The sequence below is a fragment of the Carassius auratus genome, chromosome 24 (genome assembly GCF_003368295.1).
Source record: "Carassius auratus strain Wakin chromosome 24, ASM336829v1, whole genome shotgun sequence".
Taxonomy (NCBI): Eukaryota; Metazoa; Chordata; class Actinopteri; order Cypriniformes; family Cyprinidae; genus Carassius; species Carassius auratus.
The window spans coordinates 15,288,787-15,310,311 of NC_039266.1; the positions used below are offsets into that span (position 1 = coordinate 15,288,787).

Here is a 21,525-nt window from a genome sequence, read left to right on the forward strand (position 1 = left end):
GTGATTGGTATCTTAAAAACAACAAAAATTAACATTAGAATAAAACTGAATGAGATAATAAGACTTGTTTTCAGAGAATGTATCTTGAATATTAGGTATTTTTCACTTGTTTTAAGCATAAAAACCACAATAAATGTATTCTATTTGCTCATTTGTATTATCTGTGTTCTTATGCATCAGATATTGCGACTTGTTATTAGACACTTTACCTTAAATATATATATATTTTCACTTTTCAATGCATTATAAACCATTACATTTATTTTATTTGGTTGTTAGTATATCTAACAGCCATTTTGTGCCATACATACGAAGTTCAAATTTTATGAGACTGTTAATAGGCTTTATAAACCATCAAAAATAAAAAGCATATAGGCCTAGGTTTATATTTGTCTGCATGCCACCAGTTATATTCTGCACAGGATGAAATTGAGTAGCTCGTGCCCTGATGAATCTTTTCGTGAGATCCCTTTGGGCAAAACACCTGAATCACTACAGAGATCTTGTCTAGAATAGCCCTGACCCAGTTCTGACCGTTCCTTTAAAACACTGTGTTATGCCTCTTTTTAACATATTTGAGACTCAATTAAATTATAATTTAATTTTAAACTGTATAAGAGTGAACAGCACAAGCAGGAATGAAAGCAGAGAGGTTGTTGCAAAGCGAAGATCAATAAACCAAATGTAATTACAATAGAAATTTTGCACTTTTATCCTTAATGGCCTGCTTGCTCGGCAGAAAAAAGTAAAAAAGAAAACCCTTTTCGTAGTTACTTTCGATTACACATAAAATCTGATTTTTTTTTTTAAATTTTTTTTGCTGAAAGCAGAAGAACACGTGGCTTGCTATCAGTTTGTGCTCAATTAATATTTATCAGGGGGAAAAAAAGTTTATAACTTGTAGACACATACTTTAAAGTCTTTGAAGCCATAAATAAATAAATAAATATTTCCACTGTTAGTGCCCAGGAAAAAAAGACATAGCTCACTAAATGCATTTTGAATCTCCATATTAAACATGCTCCAATAAACCTGACATTAAACAGCCTATTATACACTTTTTAAAAAGTAAAGCAATAACAAAACACAAAATGATTCGCAAAAAACTAAACAGTAGCCGATGCGTTATTCTTCTGAAGAATCACTGGTTTTGACATCATTTCTAGCTAGACCAGGCTGGTCATTTATGGTTAGCAGATTTTAATGATAGATCTAGCAGGGCTGAGATCAACCTGGCAAACCAACTTGTACCAATAATAAACCAACCATCATATTCCAAAACAAGTTTGACCACTGTAAGCTGATAAAAGCTGACTTTCATGATTTGTATAGCATAACATTTGCATAAAACTATAAATATAACATAAAATAGCCTACGTGACAATTCGACATGACCTTTATGGAAAAACACTGAGAACATTGTTCAAACCCTTAGTAAATCTACATATATTATATAGTTGATACATACCTGAAACATGCTAGCCTGTTTTTATAATATATAAGTATGGGGACATCATTCAAGTAGAGAAAACTCGATATGTTTTATTTGGACGTTTCAATCAAATTTCATATTTAATGTATTAAGGCCCTCATGACAACACTTTACCCATATTGACTGTTGAAGGCACACACCTGAGGCTGAGTGACTCAGAAGTACCAGAACAGGTAAAGTAGATTTCTTACCGCGTGCGCGTGCCAAACTAAGAGAAGAGCCAAACAATTCACAAGGTTCATCTTCATTTCTTGCTGATTTCATTAATAATATCTCTCTTTAGCGCAAGTTCCGAGCAGCCGTCAGCATAAAGGGCGGGAAGTCATCCTTCAAGACAGAAGAAAACAAGCCACTTTTGCCAAGATGCCCGGTGAATACACTTCTGAGCGCGCAGAATTCACGTGCGCTGTGCAGTAGAGCTGAGCGCGTGAGCGTCCGCTGAGGGGAGGCTGATGATACTGTTCCTCCTCCTTTAGATCGTCACATGAGCCTTATGCACACATCTCAGACTGCCAGCACTTGGACAGATGCTTAACTGGCATTCATTTCAAACACTTTGAGTGTTTATCTACTTTGAGGTCACTCAAATTGGGGTGAGTTTGATGATTATGGGCTAAATAGGCTAGTTGTCACACTTTTTACTCCAATAAATATTTCTCAGAGTAGGTTTAGTTTTGAAAGTCGGTCTCTGTATAGACACATGCTTTAAATCATTGGGTACACAAAAGTGATGGAACATTTCCACTGTTCAGGACAAACACAGAGGTCACTGAACACATGGCGACCTTTATAGACAACATGCCCCAGTTCAAGTAGTCCCCGAGCCTGCCTTTAAACAGCCTTTAATGGCTTATCAGCAGCATTTAAACAGTAAAGCAATTGGGTATAATAAAATAAAATACAAAAATATCAAATCATTATTTTGGCCAGTACATATTGTATTTAATAAGCATACACCAAAACACGTGACGACTTGCCTCAACTTGACTTTTATACAAAAATAACAGAGGGCAGAATTTTTTGGCATAATATTTTGGCAAATAATTACAAAGAACAGCTAGTAACACACTGAATTAAATGTGGATTTTTGTGGTACTCTACAAAGACTGAAGCTGTCAGAACACTCCAATCATTTTTGTTTTATTACTTCAAAAACAGTGAATGGATGGAACACTGATGGACCATTCATTTGAACCTGATTAATTTTATGATTAATAATTTATATAACTGATTTATTCAAAACAGCAAATCTGTATTTGAAAGATCTGCCCAATAAATGACACCCAAGATCGCCTCAGTGTTTGTAATTGGTCAGTTGAGCTAAACAGCAGTTTAATAAATCAACTTTCTCAGCACTGACGCGCACTTCCAGGAAATCACCTCATTCAGAAGCATTGTGTTTGTTCTTGGTCAGGTAATGTGACTCGATGAACATCATATGATGGAGTTTGGAGACATATGTGGAAATATGTAAATCAGAGAGCAGCCATTGACCCTTTGATTGTTTCCATTGTCTGAACTGACGGAAGGAAGAGAATATCAAACAGAAACATTGTAATATATGAACAAAATATGTCCTCCTGACTGTTATATACTGTACCTTTACACTCTTAAAAATAAAGTTTCCAAATGGGGTTTATACAGTGAGAAGAAAGAACCATGAAAGAAACAAGAACCACAGAAGAACCATGTTTGGTTACAAAATCTTTTTTTTTTTAATTACTGTAAAAATCATTATATAATTTTTCCATTATAATGAACCATTTGTGGAATGGAAAGTGTCCCTGGGTTGTTTAAGGTTCTTCATGAAACCAGTTGGCAATAAAGTGCCTTTATTTTTAAGAGTGTATTTGAGGATAATGTTAAAACAAAATGCATGCAATATAGTGTGAGAATTTGCTAATTAGTGACTTTGTAGTTATTCTGGAGATATCTGGCTGGGCTTTGACATGACAGTGACCTCTTCTGGTTGTCCTAGGGCTAATGTGACACATTATAAATTATCCTACCATATAATGAGCTTTGGATGAAACCACCCAATGTGATGTCTGAGAGTTCATTTTATTCAAATGCGAACCAGACGTTAGCCAGACAGATAAGAACACAAATTAATCTGTGTATTTTGTGGTTTGTCAAACCACACAGGATTTTATGATGTCTGAATTAATGCATTTTCATAAAATATGAGAAGCAGGTTTTACTTTGCAGTAAGCTGGATGACAATGTGGGAAGATGAACAGAAAAGACATTGCTCTCTCAAATCCAGACCATCTGCACTGGAACATTTCACAAAGGAAAATACTGACATGTAGTTGATCGTTATTTATGGCTTTTTATTCTGGCGTATGCTTTTACGTTTCCAAAAAATGCACCTCGCGTCAGATGCGTATATTACAATAAAACCCAGACAGGATTTCACCATCTATGGAGATTCAGTGGTGGAACACTTCCCAAAAAGTAAAATGAGCAGAGAAAGCAGTGAATAGAGTCTAGATTAAGGCCTACACTGATAGTTCCCACAGATAGTGGACTGATCCATGCCATTATGAAGATATTCAGCTCAGACAGGAATCTGAAATCTGATATTTTCTACTGCCAGTTTCACTCTGGGATATTTCATAGGTTCAGGGATGAAAGGATTTTTTATTTTTATTTTTCATGAATATTCTGTTCTAAAGCCATCTAAGTTGTAGATGAGTTTGTTTCTTCATCAGAACTGATTTGAGGCAATGTATCATTACAGCTGGCTCACCACTGGATCCTCTGCAGTGAATGGGTGCCATCAGAATGAGAGTCCAAACTGCTGATAAAAACATCACAATAATCCACAAGTTATCCACATGGCTCCAGGCCATCAATGAATATCTTGTAAAGCAAAAAGCTTTGTCTATAGTACTTTTTTCTGAATCAGGAGAAAAATATGCACAGATCAAGTTTCTAAGATTGTTAAAACAGTCCAAAACTGTTCTATTTGTTGGATTTCTTTCTTACAAACATGTAGCTTTTCAAGATTTTCAGTTGTCTGGACTCTCATTCCGACGGCTCCCATTCACTCCCTTTGTTTCTCAAGGGAGGAACAAACGTGTCTACATCTTGGATGGCTTTAGGGTGAGTACATCTTCAGCCAATTTTCAGTTTTAGGTAAACTATTCCTTCAAGCTTTACATAAGAATCAACAATAAAAAAGATAATATGACTGAAGTGATGTATGGAACAAAAATATTTAGTGTCTTTTTAGTGTTCTCATTCCCTGGCAAATTCTTTCTTTAAAAAAGGACATATTAAGCACAGTCTGTTTGAGTAACAGAAATAATGACAAACATTTTGACAAATGTTGAGATGTGTTTAGACTTTTCATTATTTTGTTGTGAAATTAAAGAGGGGGGAAATGTAAGCACACATGGATCCAAATAAATTTGGCCATCCAGACCGTTACACAGAACTGTGAATATTTGGCTTCCCAGCAGTTGAGGCCTCATAATGGCAAAACAGCTGAATACTTTACATTTCTTTGCAATTACCTTTGCTGAGTTCAGACCTCTGACTCTTATGTTTACACAGATCATTTAAGTTCAGACTATGCCATCACTGCTCAAGACCTCTTTCATCCTGTTATAATACACTTTTTTTATCTACCGAAATTGTAAAATTTGTGTTGGGCAATTCATTATTATTGTACATTGTCAGTAAAACCTAAAAAAAAATACAGTTATACTTTCACTAACAACTTTAAACAAACATGGAAAAGATGACAAAAAGAAATGTATTTGTTAGGTACAATGAATCTATCTTTGTTTATTGGTTGCAGACATGTTTAGTGTCAGTCTATGCATGTTAATTTAGCACCATCTGCTGGAACTTCCTCTTCCAACAAGAATTATTTTTAGAAAAAACTTTTCCTCCCATTCACTCCAATCCAAAGAAATAACAGGTTTTATAATGTTTTTGTGACTTGTTAAAACAATGCAATTATAGTGATACTTTTAGTAGCTTTGCTTATTATGGCCTAAAGATACTCATACAACATTACATATATAAGAAGGTGAGGAAAGAAATCTATTACGGCTCTCACATTCACGGTGCCTTTCCCATGAAAACTATTTTAATTATGAACTTATTTGAAGGATAAAAAATATGTAGTTGTTACACCTTTTTTTTGTAAACAAATTAAAGCTTCTACTGTATTTGTTAAACTCAACCATGCTCATAAATAAAATTTATTTAGACTGAAATATATATACACATATATATATATACACATATATATATATATATATATATATATATATATATATACACACACATATATATATATATATATATATATATATATATATATATGTATATACAGTACAGACCAAAAGTTTGGACATACCTTCTCATTCAAAGAGTTTTCTTTATTTTCATGACTATGAAAATTGTAGATTCACACTGAAGGCATCAAAACTATGAATTAACACATGTGGAATTATATATGGAATTATATACATAACAAAAAAGTGTGAAACAACTGAAAATATGTCATATTGTAGGTTCTTCAAAGTAGCCACCTTTTGCTTTGATTGCTGCTTTGCACACTCTTGGCATTCTCTTGATGAGCTTCAAGAGGTAGTCACCTGAAATGGTCTTCCTACAGTCTTGAAGGAGTTCCCCGAGAGATGCTTAGCACTTGTTGGCCCTTTTGCCTTCTGTCTGCGGTCCAGCTCACCCCTAAACCATCTGGATTGGGTTCAGGTCCGGTGACTGTGGAGGACAGGTCATCTGGTGCAGCACCCCATCACTCTCCTTCTTGGTCAAATAGCCCTTTATGCCTTCAGTGTGACTATACAATTTTAAAGTATTTTTCTTTAATTTATAGGAAATATAGGCCTAGGTTAATCAACTATGACAAAGTAATATTTGGTCCCAAGCCTACTTATTGCAGGCTAAATCTGCAATGCAAAATATGATATTTTGCTTTTATGTCTCTTTTGAATTTCTTGTGTTATTTTTAAACTTAGTTTTGTTCATATTCTGAATAAGATTTTTTTTTTCACTTTAATTGTAGTTGTCATTTTTATTATTTTTATAAAATGTCTATATAGTTTTTGTTCATTCATATTAATTCATTTGATTATTATTTATTTTAGTACATAAAGTTAAACAAAACAAAAATGAAAAAAGGTGCCTTGGCAATGAGATGAAATAAAATATGTTCATATTTTTTATGTTTTTAGATCGAAAATGTAACCGTATAAATGCATTATTATATGCTAATCATATCTAACAAAGAGGTCATATGTATCATTACCATCTATAACAGATATGATAAGTGAAGGTTTACTTGGAATTTTACATTTATGAATACATAAATGAGAGAGAGAGAGAGAGAGAGAGACAGAGAGAACGAACTAGTAATGCTTGGGAAAAAAGAGCTTCAAGGTGAGACGTGCAAACTAAAGCCAGCAACGCCTGCGTCCTGCCACTAGAGTTCTCCCAAAGCTTGTGTGTGTGTGTGTGTGTGTGTGTGTGTGTGTGTGAGAGAGAGAGAGAGAGAGAGAGAGAGAGAGAGAGAGAGAGAGAGAGAGAGAGAGAGAGAGAGTGAGTGTGTGTGTGTGTGTGTATTTACCCCTCCGAGCTCTCAACTGAGGCCGGGCTCCTGCAACCAACCACAATTCTGACATTTAACTCCGGAAACACAAATGAAAGCAGCGCTGGGTTCCATCTAAAGTGCGACTGAACGGCGAGGCGTTTGATCAGCTGTCGGACAGCGGTGAGTTAGCGCAGAAACCGGCTCGATTTCATCACATTCGCGGCAAAGAGGAACAAAAAATTCACACTGGTTGGTTTTGTCTAGAAGCGAGCGAGGGAGGGATATCAACATGGCGTCCATGTAGCTCACCAACCAACAAGAATGTCTATGCACCGATGAAGGTTTTTCCCTCCATTTGTAATTTGATTGGGTTATTAATTCGGATTCTTTACGGTGTGATTACATTTAGCGCTTGTCAAAAACAGCTCGCGCGTTTACGATATCCTCGTGTTCATAGTTTTGCTACTCCTAGACACCCGTTTGTTGTTTCTTTCAGGCACTGTGACCGAAAAGCGCGACCTGCGCTGGGTTTTATTGGTCAGTCATAAGACAAACAGCTGTCAAAGTCATCGTGGCTTTTGAAATAGCGTTATTTTGTTCGCTTCGTTAATATAATCGGCTTTTAAATGCTTTTACGCAGTGCATTCCAGCACTCGGGTTGTGGGGCTCACGAGCTGTTGTGTGTGGTCAGTAGCCATCTGCGTTTTTTTATTTTTTTAATCACTGGCAACATTTTTTACACTGTAACAGTGTGAACAAAAGTTAAGATTGTCACAAAAACTTGTAACGTTGCTGTTGTAACATTCGATCAGGAAGCGATTGGTTCCCATCCTTTCTGCGCATGTATTGCGCAATAAAGCAAACAGGTCTCGCTGGTGACATTAAAAACCGCACTCAGTCAATTATTATGCTAACTAAAAAAGTGGATACATAAAGTAATAGTATTTAAATGATGTAAATACACATGTGCTGAATATTCTACATATGACAAAAGCTGTATTATTGTACATTGAGTGGGTCGTCACTTCATGGGTGCTGCCATGTTAATGTCACGTGAGCAGCCTGCAATTGACCAAGTTACCTGTAATTATAATAACAATGTTTTACTGCATATCGCTTTCAACCAATGTGCTTTAAAAGTGTAATAACCGTCTATGGTAATAATAGATAGGTTTGTTATAAACCAAAAACAGTATTTAGTATTCAAACTTAATGTATCCAGGCCAATAGGAGTAGGTATGACCGCAACAAAAACTGCTAAACATAAAAAAGTGCACTATTAAATTAGCTGTAAAATGCAAATGACTTGAAATAGTTTCCCTAGTACCCCGACATGAATAATACTATAGTTTTACATCATTATATATATAATTTTTTCCACATATTGAGTTATGTTTATTGAAATGAAAACCTCAACCAAGGCTTTATTTGCATCATGTAAAAATAGGTGGTTAGATTCATGTCTTTTGCCTTGATAACTATTATTTTTGTTATATAATTAATGAGTGTGTCTTGTTCATATTCTTGGAAACTCATTAGAATTGACTTTATTGATAAATTGCAGCCTACAAAAGGAGTTTCAGCTCTACATCCTTCATTCAAAAACTCTGGCCGTTGATTGTAGAAGCTATACTCTGCGGTATGCACAACAGCAATAAATGTGACAGTCATTTTTATCTGTTCTTCATGCCACATAGAGACCTAAAAATACCGCAGACAGTCTACAGGCTGAAAACTGCTGAGGGTTTTTATTATAGAACTGGATTTGCTTTCCATGTGTCATTTTCACTCTATAAATCTCTGCTGTTCTGTAATGATGGTGAGAGGAACTTGGTGTCTTCAATATCTTTTGACATCAACACAACAGTTCTGAAGAGTTTTATAAGAGAGCTTAATGTTTAACCTGGTTAGTGTATTTTTATATGAAAGCATTTCCGCCCTAGGTTTACATGTGGTTATAGTCGCAGGAGCTCTTTAAAAACAGAGTTTAGAGGCCATGTCAATGTAGACTTAATGAAGTTTGTTATACTCTGGTGCCTTTTTCCATGAAGATCTAGTGTTTGTCCACAATGACAAAGATACACAAGCAGAGACACTCTTTAGAGAAATGGTGTGTAATTTCTTGCTGTCTCTGACAGAACTAACACACATTTGCATTTTGCTTTTTTATATGCAAGCACCTAAGCTCTTCAGACTGTGCTTTGCTTATTGTGGGGAGCATGCATTTTTGTTCAAGGGCTTTTTCTGGTATAATCATTCTAGGTTAGAACTGGCCACAATGTCGAGGGTGGTGAAAAAGAGGCAAGCAGACCCCAAAGTGGTTCAGTATGTCTGGTCGGCCATCGAAGTCATCCGCAATCAGAAACAAATCGCAAACATGGACAGAATCTCAAAGTAACTGCTTTAATTCTCCCTTTACTAATATTATCAATGTATGCATTAAAATCCATTTCTTAGAGAAGACCTTGTGTGTTTTGGTGCAGATATTTAAGTCGTGTGTATGGGATGCACCCTAAAGACACGGCCAGGCAGCTAGTTTTGGCTGTCAAAGACGGTCTGGTGGTGGAGACGCTCACAGTGGGCTGTAAAGGCTCCAAGGCCGGGATCGAACAGGAGGGATACTGGCTTCCAGGAGACGAGATGGTGAGACATTAACCAGAGCATTTCTATTTGAAACAAACCATACTTTTATCTACATGCTTCCTAGATAAAAAAAGCGCTAAAGGTAAACATGGTTTGGTTTTACTACACATTAATCAATTAAAATAAAGGGGCTCAATGTAGATATGCTGCTGGCTCCAACACAGCCATGCACTTCTCAAGACCATCAGTGAGACATTTGATTTGTTAAAAAAAATAAAACAAATTGGTCCGATAAAGTTCATGACTTTGACTCTCAACAGTGAGATTTCAGCTGTAAACTTCCTCCGTATGCCCTCGTGATGGTAGATGCTGATGTTTCAGTGCCTTCACCAGCACATAGAGACATTCCTCTGCTGTGTGACAGAGCATTTTTGAAGGAAGCACTGTTTGTTTTTGGGCTATGGTTTATAGCTGGGAATATACACATCTGTCCCAGGTTTCATCAGCTTTATTTGTGGCCTTCATTCAAAAAAAAAAAAAAAAACTCACAAATATTTCCTTATTTGTATGAAAGACCTTTTTACATACACTCCTATTCAAAAGTGTGGAGTCAGTTTAAAAGAAATGAGTTGAATCAAGTAAATACTTTTACATTTTTACATTTTCTTATTTCAAAGACAAATTGTTCTTTTGAACTTTCTATTCATTCAAGAAAAAATCTGCAAAAATATCAAGCAGCAAAACTGTTTTCAACATTACAGATCATAAGAAATGAGCAGCAAATCAGCATATTAGAATGATTTCTGAAAGATCATGTGACACTGAAGACTGAATAAATGGCTGCCATCACAGGAATTAATAATAAAAAGAAAATCGAACTGACCCCAAAGTTTTGAACGCTTATGTATGTAAAAGCATATATATATATGAATATGAGTATTAGCAGGATATATGAATGTTTATGTTGTTGTGTGTATTCTCACACCAAACACCCACCCGCGAGTCCCTAACACGGAGCGCCTGTGGTTAGTTTCAGCCAACCCCAGCTCTTAGATTAGGATTTTAAACAATGTTTTTTGGATCACTTGCAATCGCAGGAGCAGATGTCAGAGGGAAGCAAGGTATGTTAACGTCCAGTTGCTGGAATTTCTTTAATTAACAACATGATCTGCCCTTTAGTTAATAGTATGTGTTACCTGTGCATGGGACAGCAGCTGAATTGAAGGAGCTTCTATGTAGCCTTAGAGTTCAAATATTTCCTCAAATTTAAATCAGAAATTCACATAATGCAAATATTTAACTATCAATCAAAATATGATGATAATACACACTATTTATACTGGTATCTGCGGCTATGCTGGCATCAACAAGCTTCGTTTTACTTCAGTGCTGTGCTGTGTGAGGTTTTGTGCGCCTTGTTTTGTCACTGAATGCTCATTATTAGTGATTTCTCTCTTCTCTAGCCCTCTCTGCCTTCTGAAGCTCTTTTCCAAGATGTGCGTAAGCTTCACATATATTAATCTTACATGTTTTCAAATCAAGATTAGATTTTTTTTGCAAGATTTGTATGTCAATGTCAAGACCAGTTCAATGTCAGAACCAGTTAGACCAGTGTTTGCCAAGATAATAAACTGTTTACGATGGCTAAGACCAGTGTCAGCGGTTAACTCATCCATTCAAGGACAATATTTGCACATTCAGAGCTGATTTCTGCATTTTTATATTTATAAGGGTATGTTCTGTGTACGCATAAGATATTTATTAACAGAAAGGCTTGATTTGAATAATTAGGAATCTATATTTGTGCATTATTAAGAAACATATTGGATATTTAAAGTGAATTGTGACACTGTATTAGCAGTTTAGCTTCAAATGCCTGTTAACTTCTTACACTGGTTTAGACCCATTTTAAAGGAAAGATTAAAAACTATTTGCAGACAGTAGCATCATTTTCTGAAGTAAAACTTTGGTTAAAGAATGCAGGTTTGGTACTGTATCCAGAAAAGTGAATATGGTGGAATGTCTCTGGTGTGTGCAGTAGATTGTTGAGATTTTTAGAGGATAGCATTAATATACGGGGAATGTGATCGTGGCATGTGAAAATGTGATTGCTCACCATTTCTTTCAAAGAACATTTAGTTATGTTTAAGGTTTGATTTAAATGACCATTTGATTTAAACATATGGTGGTATTTTCTTTACTTTCATAGTATCTGAAAGTGTTAAACAGATTTTATCCAGGTTTTAAAGGGGTCATATGATGCGATAAAAAATTTTCCTTTCTCTTTGGAGTGTTACAAGCTCTAGGTGCATAAAGAAGATCTGTAAAGTTGCAAAGACTAAAGTATCAAATGCAAAGAGATATTCTTTATCAAAGTTAAGACTCTGCCACGCCCCTCTAAAATGGCTCGTTCAAACACGCCCCCACATGTCTATGTCACCATGTGGAAATATTTGTGTAATGCCGCCCAAATGTTTGCGCAAAGAACGGTCTTTAAATTTATTTTAAAAGATGATGCTTGCGATTATGACAAGGGGCTTTACATTTCCAACAAGTGCTTGCAGTGTTCGTCCAATCACAACAATGCACTGGGTCAGTTGGCCAATCAGAGTAGACTGTGCTTGTCAGAAGGAGGGACATTGTAGAAAATGAGGCGTTTGAGAGAGGCCAGGCATAGATGACCTACAATAATATACAGTTTTGTAAAAATAGTTTTTTTGAACATTAAAGCATGTCACCATATTTTGTTACACCAAAAACACAAAATAATGATCTTTAAAAAAGCATCACATGACCCATTTAACTACTTCCAGTGTAAAGCATGTATTGTTAATAAACATTTCATTCGAGAACATCGGAGTCATACAAAATGGTCATGTAAATTGAACCATAATCCAAAAATGTAACATTCTTAATATCATATTATACACCTATGATCATTTGATTAACATTTGTTTCATTATTATAACTAATGAGTGGGTTTTAAATTTTTGCTTTCTTGGTGCTTTGGAAAAACTGCTACTTATAGAAGAGCAGCCCTCATACTCTGTTTTCTCTTCAAATGTTGATTAAAATAATTATAACACACACACACAAAAATTAAAAGATAAAAATCTAAATAAAACCAAATTGACAGTTTGCATGTTGGTGATGATTTTACTTGTGGTGTTACATATTAATAGTCCCTCGGGGCTCTGGTCACAAATGATAAAAACATTTCAGAGTAAGAGGGCTGATCTTAAATCCATGTGGTCAGGATCTTGTTTGCAGGTCATGAAAAGGTTAATCGTTCCTGGATCACTGGTCTTGTTCCCAGGATCTTGGTGGTGGCCCAGGTGGGCGGGGATGTGCATTACTGTACTGTGTGTGTTTCAGGACTGGGAAGCAGAAAGTCATGACTGGTACTGTTTTGAGTGTCACCTTCCTGGAGACGTGCTGGAGTGTGACGGCTGTTTCCGTGTCTACCACCTCCGCTGTCTGTCTGAAGACCACCGGCCACGCGACACAACCTCCCACTGGCAGTGCGGCATCTGCAGGGTGGGTAACGAGAGACCATTAGAAAACCCAGCTCAGTTCAGGGGGGATAAAACCCACAAATGCATTTTAAGGATATGTTCCATCGGATTATGATGTGGTTATTGAGTCATTTGTTTCTTGCGGTGCTGTTTATTAACAGGGCAGTAAAAGGAAGAATTTGAACAAACAGGAAATGACAACATACCTAAAGTTCATTCTTGGACGCATGAAGGAAAGGGTGGGTTTCACACTTTCACTTCTCACTTCGTCCACACTAAATCATGTCGAAATTAAGTCTTTCCCCCACATGCGTTTTCTGTTGAAATGTGAAGCAGATTTCTTCCATCTGATCGTCTTTCAGGCTGTGGACCTGCACAAGAGAGGCAAGGAGACAAAGCAACCCCTGTACAGAAGACTGATCCACACGCTTCTGGATGTGGATAACATACAAGAGGTACACAGACCTAAGACTAGGAGAAACAATTCAAAGATCATGTGCTCTGTCATCCACAGCATGTTCTCATGTATCTTCTGTTCTCCTACAGAACATCTCCGAGGGGAAGTACAAGAGCTTTGAGGAGTTCAGGGCTGACGCTCAGCTGATTGTTCACAACACAGCCATTCTGCACGGAGGTGAGACGTATGAACCACAGACATGAGTGTGATTTACCAAATAGTTTGTGTGCACCTCGCTCAAGTGTCAGCTCGACCAATTCCACATTCTCTGTCAACAGTCAACAGCGATCAGACCGAAATCGCAAGACTGCTCTACAACGACACATGCCACGAGGTCAGACCGAGCAAACAGTTGGAATTTTGGTATTTTTGTTAATGGGTTAAAAAAGATCTCATGCACTTTTGAAACATTGAATTGCGCAATTATTAATTTGTTCCAGCTGAACGAGTTAATGCTGTGCAGACACTGCTTCTATCTCTCGAACGCACGGCCTGACAACTGGTTCTGTTACCCATGTGTAAGCACAGACGTACACACTCTCATTCCGGCAGATTTACATGTGATTTGTGAATGTACTTAAGGATGTTTGTCTGCGATCAGAGTCCGACTCACGAGCTGGTGTGGGCCCGGATGAAGGGCTTCGGTTATTGGCCTGCAAAGGTGATGCAGAGAGAGAGCGGTCAGGTGGATGTTCGGTTCTTTGGTCATCAGCACCAAAGGTGAGCCTCAGGTTACATTAGGAACATGAACTGTATTGAATTTAAAAGAACAAATGTAGACTTCAGAAGCTTCATCCTAAATTAAACAAGATTATTGACTCGTACTATGACTACAGCTTGGTGATATATCAAATATCAGTGATCTTGCTATAAAATTATTCAGCAGTGTGAATATTGATGATTTTAATGTCTCATTGAAATGTTTTAATCGCACTGGCAAGAGAAACATTTCAAACTGCTGTTTCATTGACGTATTTGCTTCATCACTCAGAAATGTTCACAGAATTGTCCATGTGGTGTGTTTTATATATAAAATGTTTTATGAAAATATAAGTACATTTTATTATTAATTTGGTTAATATATTGTAAGTGTCTTTCGTTTTGTTCATAGTACAATGAGGAAAATGTTTTTTAGATTTTACTTATTTTTATGTAAAATAATTTACTGTATCTATTACAGTTTGTATATATTAATTAAAATACTTTAATGTTGAGTTTTAATGTGTCTTTTATATATATATATTATAAATACTTAAAAATATATTTAAAAATGGCACAGAATTTTTTTAAATATATATATATATATATATATATATATTATATTTGTGCCTGTGACATTTTCAAATATTTTTTTTAGGTTTCATATGCTCATCAAGGCTGCATTTATTTGATCATAGTGAAATATTTTTGCCATTTAAATTAATTTTAATATACTTTAAAAAATGAATCCTGATTTGCTGACTTATTATGTGCTGTCCTTTTTAAAAAAAATGTATTTGTCAAAGAATCAAAGAAAAAAGTATCACAGACGACCACATTATCACATTAGAATGATTTTTGAAGAATCAAATTTGGCACTGCATCACAAAATAAATTATATTTTAAAGTATATTAAAATAGGAAGCCAGTATTAGAAATTTCAATAATATTTCACAATATTACTGTTTTTTTTTTTCTGTACTTTTGATGAAATAAATACGGACATTAAAATAAAATAAAAAATTGTTTTAATTAAATTAAAAAAATGAATAAAAAAAAAACAATCTTGCTGATCCCAAACGTTTGAATGGCAGTTTGTGTGTATGTATGTATGTTAATAATAATGTGTATTAATGTCAAAAGTCTAAAAATGATCTCTTTTGTATAACCCAGTGACTCTCTGTTTTGCTGCAGGGCGTGGATTCCTTCCGACAACATCCAGGAGATCACAGTTAACGTGCAGCAGCTGCAGGTGAAGCGCAGCTTGGGGTGGAAGAAAGCGTGTGATGAGCTGGAGCTCCACCAGCGGTTCCTGAGGGAGGGCCGAACCTGGAAGGGGAAGCTGGAAGAGAAGCATGACCGGTCGGACAGGCACGAAAGACAGGAAGACAGACAGGAAGAGGCGGAGTCGAGTATCTCGTCCACTTCCAACGAGCAGGTGAGCACTTTTACTGCATTTCATTTTGAAATAAGCCAGATTGGCTTTGCTTTATTTAATATCTGGTTGTCTTATGTTACTGACAGTCTAAAGGCAACCAAGAGCCCAAAGCTAAAAAGAGCCGCCGTTCCCAAGTCGCCGAACCCAAAGAAGAGGTTTGTAATGCAATGTGTTTATTGAATGAGATGTGAGATATAGAGTTCACCTCACCTTTACTATCTCCTGCTGTTCTACATCAGGAACCGGAGCCTGAGATGGAAGCCGTCAGCTCGAGTCAAGAGATCCCAACAGCTGCTCCACATCAGCCCGAGCGTATGTCCGTCTCCACCCAGACCAAAAAGTCTGGCTCGCCGCCTTCCTCTTCCTCGCCAGCTCCTCGCATGATGCACCGAGGCTCTCAGACGGTCTCCGAGGTCAGCTGCCAAAACATGTGCCACGACAAATACACCAAGATCTTCAGCGACGTTAAAGAAATGATGAAAGCGGAGAACAAGCGGGAAACCGAACGCGTCCTGAAAGAGGCTCTGGACAAGGTGAGGAACGTTCTTTCATTTTGGACTGACATCTGGCTCAAAGATACCCCTTTTGCTCCAAGAAAGCCACCCTTGTTGGTGGAAAAAGGGGGAAATTGCAGCAAACTCAGCACTGTGGTCGTCCTTACAGTTGCGAGCAGAGATGGAGGAAGAGAAGAGGCAGGCGGTGAACAAAGCGGTGTCCAACACGCAGGCTGAGATGGAAAGAAAGTGCAAACAGGTGAAGGAGAAGTGCAAAGAGGAGCTCATGGAGGAGATGAAGAAGATGGTAGCTCAGCATAAACAACTTCTTTCCCAGACCAAGAAGAAGCAGTGGGTGAGTGAACTTTCAGAAGATCTTATGTGTAGATACAAATTGTTAGAACCATTGTGACAAGGAAGAAGGAAGGAAGTAAAAAATGCTTTGTTTATAGTATGGAAACCAAACTTTGAAAAGCTGTCAGATTTATAAAAATACACCTGATTTAATTTTTCATGACATTATAAAAATAGATTTTACAACCATACCTAGGAATCAACTTTACACATGATTGTTTTATGATGTTGGACTTTTGTAAAATATGTTTTTAGATTTTCTTGTATCTTGTAAATGCTTTTAGCTTTTCTGAACTTCAATAAACATTCATATATGCACGCCTACTGATTGCAGCATGGAAAATGTTATATTGTATTTATATCATATATTTATATACATTCCAGAATAATTTAGATGTTGATTTATTACAAAATAAACATGTAGGTTTCATAAATGAAGACTGCTTTTAAGCACTCAGATTATTTGTTCTTATTCATTTAATCTATACAAGTAAATTTGAAATTTCAAAGAATTTCTCAATTTGTTGATGAATAAAAAGATGTTAAACGTAGTAATGCTGTAACATTCAAAACTTTGAATTTTTGCACATTCACTCATTATTGAAAAGTTACTGATCAGATTCAATATTTGCAATAAAGTTATGACTGTTTTATGAACTACTGTTGCCCCAGGTATAAACAGACACTAGAATGAAAAATAGTGTGCAGACTTTGAATGCATTATGATTGCTAATATTACTAAAATTAGGTCAAATTCATTCAAATGTGACTCATGGTCTGTTAAAGACCATCTCCTCCTGGCAGCTTCATCAGTTTTTGAACATTATTTTTCTTTTTAGATTTTTTTCCCCCCAGAAGCCCTAATTTACCCACCATGTTGTTGTATTTACAATCTATTTATAGCTTCTGCGTGTTGCTAGGAGATGAGAAATGGTTCTCCAGCATATTATTACTCACCTGAACTCCAAAATTGTCTTCTGGGAAATATTGCAGCTCTGAGGGCAGAATTAGGAAATGAAGAACAATTTTTGTCTGAGTCAATAATGTGCTGTGGGGTTGTATTATACCTGTAGATGAACTCGAACCTGATTAATGACACATTAATGAGAAAACTATCACACACACTATATATATATATATATATATATATATATATATATATATATATATATATATATAAAATCATTTCTGAAAGGGATCTAGTTATCCACGATTTTGTCCAGTAGAACGTGATAGTCATGTTATCGCTATGTTTACATTGCTTCATTCATAAAGAGTGGGATGACCTTGATATTAAAATTAGTTGATAAAAGCGCATTATATTAGAATTATATTGTCACCTGTCAAATCGCATGACTTTCTCTTTCGCTGTATGTTGAGTCTGAACTGTCGAACAAAAAAAAAGTCAGTTTTTTTTGACAAGCATTCACGTAAACACCGTAGGTTATGCCTTAAGTGAATGTAAAAGTTGAACGTAAAAGTCAAAAGGTTTGTGGTTCCGTCTTAATTAAACACCTGACTGGTTTTGATTTTTAAAAACTATTTTTAGCTTAAATGATAAATATATTTAATTCACAATGAAAAAAAAAAAAAGGTGTTTTGTCTAATTGCTTAAACTTTTTTTTATTTTTTACATTATTACATTACATATTTTATTCTAGCAAAATAACTAGATCTATTGTTATTATGAAATGACCAGATTTAGATTATTGCCCACCCCCAGTTCTAAACATAACCTCTCAAAATAAGAGATTTGTGGCTTGTAGTCCACATATGTTAGCTTTGAGGTTAATCTATATGCTAGTGTGCTCCTAAACATTGACAAAACTCCTTTTTAGCAGATAAGCGCACTTAATAATGTGTCTTTCTACTGGGAAAACAAACCAAAACAAAGATTATGACTTATTATGCACTTCACAGATTTTTGTCCAGTCAGTTCCTCTCTAAAAAGAGAATCTCCTCTTCAACTATTTTTTTTCAATAGGAAATGCACCAATAAGAATGATGATCCATGAGTATATTTTACTGAACAAAACTCTTGTGTACAAGTCTTTTATTGTCTCTTTGTTCTTTCAGTGCTATAACTGTGAAGAAGAGGCGATGTACCACTGCTGCTGGAACACGTCGTACTGCTCCATCAAATGCCAGCAGGAGCACTGGCACGCCGATCACAAACGTACCTGCCGCCGGAAGAGATGAGCGGCAGCTGGCCACGCCCCTCCTCTCGACTCCACCCACCCTTGACCGTGGATTCTTGATTTCTCTTTTTAACAAGCATTTTAAACCCCAGCTCTTAGAACACTTTTACCGGAGCATTTTGCTGAGTTGCAGTGAACACTAACAGGGCAGCCAGCGTGGGACTTCACGATCCTCGTGGAGTTGGTTTTATGTTTGGATTGTAAATGTATCTCATTGCGTATTCCTTTTTGTTTTTACCCTTTTATTTGCTGTATGACAGAAATCAGCCTTGCTTGCATACAGACTAGCCGAAATGTGAAGTACTAGTAATCTTTTTAAACAACTTAATCTGAAGATATGTAGATATTTGACTTTTTTTATATAAGCGAATCATGTCAGCCTCCTGCATTGGGTGAAGTTGGTGCTTTTAAACTCAACGGTTGGTTTTTATCAGTGGTTGTGATGTCATTTTTGGGGGGAACAGGGTTTAAAGATGACAGGTCATGTCGGTCTGAATGATACAATCTTCCATTAATGAATATGCACATTTCATGGTTACACTTTAAAATAGGCCTTTAAATTTTTAACGAAAAACTAAATTATGTGCTAATTTTGGGGGTCCATTTCTGTAGCTTAAGTGTACTAAATCTTTGCCCTAGTGGGCTCTTTAGTGAGGTTTGTAAGTGTGGGCAAATTCGTTATCAGTGTTTCCACACAGTACGAAATTTGTCAAGATCCCGTAATATAGCAAAAAATAATCAGAGTTAAGATTGTACAGAGATCGGTGTAAATTAAACAATCATAAATGATCGCTATAGGGCTCTATCTTTAAGGATGACCTTTCTAGGCACTTTTTGAACCAAGAGAAAAGTTAAAAGGATAGTTTACATAAAAATTTTAATTCTGCAATCATTTACTCACCCTCAAATGGTTAAAACCTATATGGCTTTCTTAAATGCCAGTCCGCATCCACTTTCATTGTATGAAATAGAGCAGCTTGGACACTCGGCTAAACGTCTCATTTTGTGTTTTTCGCAAATCAGTCAAACCGGTTTGGAACAACATGAGGCTGAGTAAATGACAAAATTAGAATTTTTAGGTGAATAGTTATTCCTTTTAATTATTGCAATAACAAATTTTTAAGTACAAATTAGGTCAGATCTATCTTTAGAGAGTTTTTGAGATTTGTCTATGTCGACCGGGAGAACCAATCAGCTGAAGGATGTAGGGGAACATCTCTAATGGTTTTGCACAGATCCATATCTGCGTGAACTTGTATTCTGTTTCTCTCTGAAGTTTTGAATGCGTCTTAAATCACATTGGATGCATCCAAGATTCTGTCTAGCACCTATTTCTCCTTCTTTCTCTCCCTCCCTTCCCAACCTCACTGTTGCACTACATGTAAATAACTGTTTGCCGCTAGCCGTGACTGATGACGTTTGCACGTTAGCATATGTACATTTCATGAACACATTAACTATGTATTTGATAAAGTCGATCTGTAAAGGAAAAAAAAAATATTTGTGATATAACGGTAATATGTTCCATTCCAGTGTGCATGAAACCAGGTTGTGTGTACCTTATTTTGGGCTCTGCGTTAATCTACATTCTTGCGTGTCATCGGTGATGCAGTATGTCTCCTTTTTGGTTTTCTAGGGTAATTTGTCACCACTTTTTAAAATGTATTTTTAACTTATATTTATGCGGATAGAGTAATGACTACTGAGAATTTCGACACCCAGCGAGAAGTCTGCTATACAAACACCTGTCTTTCATGTGCATACGGATTAAAATGTGTTGTAAACGTTTCCCCCTTTCTTGCATTACATTATGTAACAGTACTATGTATAAATAAAACATATCAACTGGTGGTAGTTTTTGCAATGTTTTTTTTTTTGTCTCGCAAATTTAAAAAGACAAATTTACCAATCAAAGCACTTTATTGCACCATATTTTGTGAACGTAGGCCAAAGCAGGCTTCTATAAAAGTGTAATTTAATACTTTTTAATCATGTGTACAAAACAGAATTTCAAACACACCTGCACCATACAAAATAAATTGAGTTTTTTGTCTTTTTTTTTCTCTAACCAACAATATTTACATACACCATGCAGACTCTCTCACGTAAGTCCAGATTTCCAACAAAAAAGGGAAATAACTTCACAGGTTGAAAGTTATGTGCACATTTTTTTTTTTTCTTTTCAGAATGGGGAAACATTTCCGCTTGTATGGGAATGGCAACACTAAAGCTTCCAAACAAGTTAAGACTTCTTTTCTTCATTTTTTAAAAACAAACCGACAAAAAAAGAGAACATTGCATCGTCTCTCTCTGAATAAGTGTAAACTCAGTTCCCATACACAGTATTGACGTCTATCACACCGATTCCAAACTAAAATAAAAGGTTGGGATAAATAAACCAAGACCTCAATGAGGCCAGAGGGTGCTGATATCTGACTGCAGTAGATCTCCACGATTTTGTCTGTGACGCTTGCCGTATTATCAATCGCTGAGGCAGGATGTAGAAAAGAAAAGGATACAATTCTGAATGCTCCATTTTGTCATGGTGATTTAATGGATTGCTAGTGCTATGAAAAGGAGTTCAGAAAACAAGTCCCTTCTAATGCAGCTGGTACAATGAAGAATAATGGCACGCTTCTTTTTCTCTCTTCGCTATTGTTTGCATTATTATAGCCAGTCGGTCATGTTTCATGCTTTGCCCATATTGCATGTGCCAACAATAT

At 36.1% G+C, this 21,525-nt stretch overlaps 2 protein-coding genes across 4 annotated transcripts in view; one reads left to right on the top strand and one right to left on the bottom strand.

Annotated features, from left to right (window-relative positions):
• Nucleotides 1–1,834, bottom strand: part of LOC113042379 (vasoactive intestinal polypeptide receptor 2-like) — a 32,606-nt gene extending 30,772 nt beyond the window's left edge. Inside the window, exon 1 of the mRNA XM_026201192.1 lies at nt 1,684–1,834. Coding sequence (XP_026056977.1) covers nt 1,684–1,740 — 57 coding nt within the window. The 5' untranslated portion in view covers nt 1,741–1,834. The remainder of the gene's footprint in view (nt 1–1,683) is intronic.
• A 5,244-nt stretch (nt 1,835–7,078) lies between these two features.
• Nucleotides 7,079–20,656, top strand: LOC113042380 (zinc finger MYND domain-containing protein 11-like). Of its 3 annotated transcripts, XM_026201193.1 has the most exons (17): nt 7,079–7,244; nt 9,327–9,458; nt 9,548–9,707; nt 10,745–10,768; nt 11,111–11,143; nt 13,023–13,184; nt 13,324–13,401; nt 13,525–13,617; nt 13,709–13,796; nt 13,898–13,953; nt 14,060–14,137; nt 14,221–14,339; nt 15,513–15,756; nt 15,843–15,911; nt 15,996–16,289; nt 16,420–16,605; nt 18,681–20,656. In XM_026201193.1, the coding sequence occupies exons 2-17, from the start codon at nt 9,343–9,345 to the stop codon at nt 18,801–18,803; spliced, it is 1,923 nt and encodes a 640-aa protein (XP_026056978.1). In that variant the 5' UTR covers nt 7,079–7,244; nt 9,327–9,342; the 3' UTR covers nt 18,804–20,656. The 3 variants fall into 3 exon arrangements, with proteins under 3 accessions (XP_026056978.1, XP_026056981.1, XP_026056982.1); XM_026201196.1 differs by lacking the exon at nt 11,111–11,143; XM_026201197.1 differs by lacking the exons at nt 10,745–10,768; nt 11,111–11,143.
• Nucleotides 20,657–21,525: the final 869 nt, after the last annotated feature.

What these genes read in the sequence shown, in the direction of transcription:
- LOC113042380 (XM_026201193.1), top strand. Translation starts at nt 9,343, where the DNA reads ATGTCGAGGGTGGTGAAAAAGAGGCAAGCAGACCCCAAAGTGGTTCAG. An exon ending in AGATGTCAGAGGGAAGCAAG is followed by an intron (nt 10,769 to 11,110) that starts GTATGTTAACGT and finishes TCTCTTCTCTAG; the next exon opens with CCCTCTCTGCCTTCTGAAGC. An exon ending in GGCAGTGCGGCATCTGCAGG is followed by an intron (nt 13,185 to 13,323) that starts GTGGGTAACGAG and finishes GTTTATTAACAG; the next exon opens with GGCAGTAAAAGGAAGAATTT.